The following is a 5,192-nucleotide window of genomic DNA, read 5'->3' as shown; positions in this document are numbered from 1 at the left end:
AAAGATATGGGAAGAAAGGACATAAACCCTCTTCCCTCAAAGCCAGCAGGGGCACTGGGGTGGTGCCTCCCACCCACCCGTGGCAGGCAGGGCCCAGCACCACTGTTGCATGTGTTGATGCCAGGCCCAAGACTTCCTCACCAGAGGCCATGCCCTCACCAGGCTGCCTGGGTGGTGGGAACTGTGCACAGGTCCGAGACGTCATGTGAAGCAGCACAGCCAGCAGACAGAGTTGCACAATTAAATAGCATGTTTAATCATCCCACAATGGACAGTAGTGCAGTAGAAATTGTGTCTCTTTAAAAAGTCACTCCCCCAAAGCTCCCATTCCCCAATACCCAGATAACCATGGTGAACAGGGCCAAGGCCAGAGGGACCCAGGAAGTCTTGGTTCCAAAGAGCTGAAAGTCTTTCCAAGTCAAAGTTGCCTTGTAAGCAGCCAAGAGTCCAATGAGTTGATGCACACGCGCTCATTCTAACACACACACATGCAAGGGACACAGAGAGAAACACACGGAGGGAGGGACAGAGAGGGGACCATGTTGGGGCCATCGCACACATGCGCTCTCATGCCACAGCATTCCAGTCTGTGGGGCTATCTCCTCTGGGGATAGGGAGTGGGGGCCTGAGCCCTGAAGCAGCGGGTACTGGTCACATGGAGAGGAGGGAGGCGGTCTGTCCAGCCTGGCTGCTCTGACAAGAGCCCTGGCAGCAAGAGAGGCCACTCGCCACCTCTGAAATAGTCAATCCTCCCCTAATCTCAGGTCAGGTGGGAGAAGGGAGTGGGGCTCCAGTGCTAAGGGGGGCCAGATATCATTTCTATGCTACCTACCATCCCAGCATCTATGGTGAGGGGAGGGGTGCCACTTCCTCCTAGCCTAGGAGAGGGCGTACTCTGCCCTAGAGAAGGGAACAAACAACATGCCCACAGTCAGGCTCTCCGGAGCCAGGAGGCTGGTAGTGCTTGGTTTTGCACCTAGGCGTGTGGGCAGCAGGGCAGGCCTCGCCCTGCAGCACTCTAGGCACAGTGACCCTGCCCACTGGGGAGCTGCAGAGGCTAGGAGCTGGCTGGGTCTGCCCTTGGGGGAGGGAAGGAGTTTGCAAAAAAATGAGGCCCTGAGGTGAGGATATCTGAGGGCCCACCAGACAGGTTTAAAGAGGAAACCTCTTCATTCACAGCTTCGTTCAGGGGTTCCTGGAGGACGTCTCTGGATTCAAGTCCCAGCAGTTCTGGTTGGGGCTGTCAGGGCCAAATGATCAGCGGATGCTGGGACAGCAGCTGCCCGCAGACTCAGGAGGTAGGAGGACCGGCCTGGCAGTGTGCGGGGCCCTGCCCTGAGGAGACAGACCAGGTGGCTACAGGATCTCCTCCCGTGGGCTCCGAGCCTTCAGTGGGGTCTGCCCGTTGGGTACAGAGCCATTCTGGCCGTGTAGGAGTTTGCCCTTCTCTCGGTCTGGCCATGTAAAGATGGCGTCGTCACTGTCCAGCTCTGACTCGGAGTGCATCAGGCTGCTACTTAGCACCAAGCCTTTCTGTTTGATGCCTGCAGGGAAAACAAGGAACCCAGTGTCAGGAGACCAGCCTCCAGGCTGGAGCCACCCCCACACCTTACCCCAGCCTGAGGAGCCGAGGAATAGGGCAAGTCACAGGCTCCTCTCCAGGCTGGGAGGTGCAGATGGAAAGGAAGCTTCCCTGGCCGTTCTCCTGGGCACGACTGGCTGCAACAGTCCAATAAGGGGCGTCACAGAGTGCAGATGAGAGCACACCTGGGGTCTCCTGCTGGTTCTTGGTCTCCAGTATCCATGAGCTTTGGTTTGGGCCACCCAATGACATTCTCTTTTCTTTACCTTTCAAATTTGGAATATTTTATCATCTCCCTCTATGGGTGGAGTGAGATGGTAGGCAGGAAAGCACAAAGACCTCAGGCTCTGGAGAATGAGCTGTTAGCTGCAACCTAGCTCAGCAGGGCCACCAAGCTGTGACACAGCATGAGTGTGCAATTTCAGTCCATATAGACCTTTTCTCCGTGGGCTCTTGCTTGCTCTGGCTTCACCGGGTGCTAGGGTGGCAGAGCAGGTGCATGCTTGGAGAGGTCTCTCCTGCTGGGAGAGTCTGACTGAAGTGGGGACTCTCAGAGGCAGTCCCAAGTGGCCAACTTACCAGAACACATAAAACAAGAACTGCAGGAAGCACCTGGGGTCAGAGAAGACGCCTCCAATTCTGCAAGCAATGGTAGTCATCACTACTTATCCCTATAGATGCAGAGAGGCCACAGACATGAAATGTGGTCTAATAAGAAGAGCTTTAGGGCAGATCCTGTCCAACAGCAAGATGGCTGCCCTCTGGCTGGTGCAAAAACTCCAGAGAAAGTAAACAGCAGGCTGAGACAGCAGGACTAGAAGTGGGAGCTGCCAATAGGGGGTACCCCCTCAACAGTGTTCTGGGTCCTGGTAATGTCCATACCCAGGAGCTAACCTCCCTCCTTTCTAAAAGAGGTAACTAGTCAGGTGAGGTGTGTTTGACCCAGGCAGTACCGCAATCTCATCATCCAATTTTCCCTTCTCCCAGGAGAAGGATCCAGATCTCCCTCACATACTCAAAGTGTCTTGAGAGGATTCCCAGCCATTCGGCCCTTCCTGGCCATACCTGACTTAAGGCTGGGAGTGCCCTGAGCTCTTCAGGCTGAGCGTATCCAGACTCTGATGTGTCTGTCACTCAGGACCACATATGCCTGAGGACCTTGCCCATGTGCAGCTGTGCCTGTACCACGTGCTCTGGGGCTCAGGCAGGAAGCTTCCTCACCACGTCGGTGTCAGGGTTACAGTTCTGGGTCGTGACTGCACAGCCACCTCTCCTACTGAGTCTCTGGACAGTGGAGCAGCAGGGCCACAGAAGAACACTGACAGCCAGGGCTTCTCCAGTGTGGTATGGACAGTGGAAAGGGCCCAGGTCTTCCAAAGGCCCTGCCTCGCCCCTTGAAATACCCACCCATTCATAGCTGCCACCTTCCCAAAGCCCCTCTGGCTGTAGTAGTGAGGACAGGAGCCTAGGTTCAACCTTACTTCAAGAGAAACTTTTAGAAAAAAAAAAAAAAATCAATAGAATAGTAAAATAAAACAAAACCATAGCTCCTGAATGTAAAGGGGCCTCCCTGAGGGGGGCAGCCCCACACTCACCAGGTGGGACTGCTCTCTTTCTTCAGTTACTGCTCAACCTCAGTCTAAACTGGCTCCTGGCGAACTGTCCGTCCAGGCTCCCGTGCATACACATCCTCTTCCCCACCACAGGCCCTCAATCTACCCTTCTTCTAACTAAACTTCTTCAGTTCCATACCTGACACAATATGGTTTGAATCCCATTCTCCTCGTCCTCCTAGTGACCCTGCTCTGGGCTGGACCTGCTAACCCACTGAGCGCAGAACAAGAACCAGTGCTTCTGGCCTGCTCAGAACCACACCGAACATGAGCGGGCTCTCCCTGCTCCCTTCAGTAGACACTGCCCACAGGAAGACAGCCCTGCTGCCCTCACCTGGTCACACATTGTTGGTTTGGGTCCCCCAGATGCCACTGGAACACGCTGTGGCTCTCCCCTCTCCCTAAGATGTCCGCTGTGCTGAGCTCAGGCTCCCGTCCAGTTTCACCTCTGCAGTGCAGCACTTCTCGGGGCCATCACCCTTTGTTTCTCCCCTCCTGCTTCAGAAGAGGCATCTTAACTCTATGGCTTCCTCTCTCTCCTCTCTCCCCATCTCTGTCCTTCCTCCTCAGTCAGGAAGCACCTCTCCAACACACCACCCCGCCACCCATCTTCTACATCACCACCCACAGATCTCATGAGCCCCTCCCCGAGGAAGAGGAGGCCCTTGCCCTCTGCCTGCCATCCTGCTTCTCCAGCTTTCACTGCTCAGCTTCTAAAAGGATTTTTAAATATTCAGGGCCTTCATCTCCTCACTTCACTTCCTAAATCGCCTGCACTTCCACTTCTGCTGTCACTCCCCATTCCACTGCACCTCCTAATGGACCAGGAACTTCTCTGCTGTTATCATCAATTCTGATTCTTTGGCCTCTGTAGCAGCAAACACCAATGGCCATGCCCTAATGAATCCCCTCCTCCCTCCTGAATGGTCCTTCTTGGGCTCCTCCATCCTAGGCCTGTTCTTTCGTCCCTCAACATTCCCCCATAAGGGACGTGACCCTTTGTGGTGCTGAACCTCACCAGCAGGTGTAGAAATAGATTCCTATTTCTGCAGTTCCAGGTCTGACTCTTCTGCTGAGTTCCATTTAATTCATCTCTTACCCAGTCACGGCACCAGAGGTCCTGATTCTGTCAAGAGCCCTATGGTTCTCCAACTCTCTGGTTGGAAGTCAGCATTGACCTTGCCGGGCCTAGCTATAACCCAGGGACACCACGCTGTGTGAACCACCATCAGCTCCTCCTTGGACCAAAAATCTCCTTGCTGGTCTCCCCACTTGTAGCCGCTCCTCTTCAATTATTATATGCTGTCACCAAACTGATTTTCCTAAACCAGCATGTTCAAGACGTTGCTTCCCAGCATCACCAGGATAAATGTTTAATTCTGCAGGCTGATATTCAAACTTTCACAGTTTGGGCCTTGTCAATTTTTCATTCTCATTTCCTCAGCTCCACTCATAACTGTCTTGAACCAAACACCTGATCCTCTCCAAAGCTTCTTCTCCAGTCTCTCCATCTCAGGGAATACACCACCACCCAATCCACAGAGCTCAGGGCTGATGCTGTGAACCCTCCTTCCTTTCTCCCTTCTCTCACACCCCACCTGGCCAACAGACCACTAACCTCATCAAGTCTTTCTCAAATATCGATCTGGAATCTCTCTGCCTCTCAACCCTGAGGACTTTCTATCTAACTTCCTTTCAGCTAACCTTTCCCCCTCCAACCCCCGCACCTGTCAGCCATAGTCATCTTTTTTTGTTTGAGTCAGAGTCTCGCTGTATCACCCAGGCTGGAGTGATCTTGGCTCACTGAAACCTCTGCTTCCTGGGTTCTAGCGATTCTTCTGCCTCAGCCTCCCGAGTAGCTGGGATTGCAGGTGCCCGCCACCACACCTGGCTACACAGCTGTCTTTCTAAAATGTAAACGAAGACCAGGTGCTGTGGCTCATGCCCATAAGCCCAGTACTTTGAGAGGCCAAGGCAGGTGGGTCACTTAAGCCCAG

At 53.8% G+C, this 5,192-nt stretch overlaps 1 protein-coding gene across 1 annotated transcript in view; it reads right to left on the bottom strand.

The window, feature by feature from the left end:
- Positions 1-232: 232 nt before the first annotated feature.
- KIAA0319L (KIAA0319 like) overlaps positions 233-5,192 on the bottom strand; it is a 131,002-nt gene continuing 126,042 nt past the window's right edge. The window contains exon 20 of the mRNA XM_037728714.1: positions 233-1,544. Coding sequence (XP_037584642.1) covers positions 1,357-1,544 — 188 coding nt within the window. The 3' untranslated portion in view covers positions 233-1,356. The remainder of the gene's footprint in view (positions 1,545-5,192) is intronic.

Source organism: Cebus imitator, unplaced genomic scaffold (genome assembly GCF_001604975.1).
Source record: "Cebus imitator isolate Cc_AM_T3 unplaced genomic scaffold, Cebus_imitator-1.0 Scaffold277, whole genome shotgun sequence".
Classification (NCBI taxonomy): domain Eukaryota; kingdom Metazoa; phylum Chordata; class Mammalia; order Primates; family Cebidae; genus Cebus; species Cebus imitator.
This window is presented reverse-complemented; position numbering and strand designations above follow the sequence as displayed.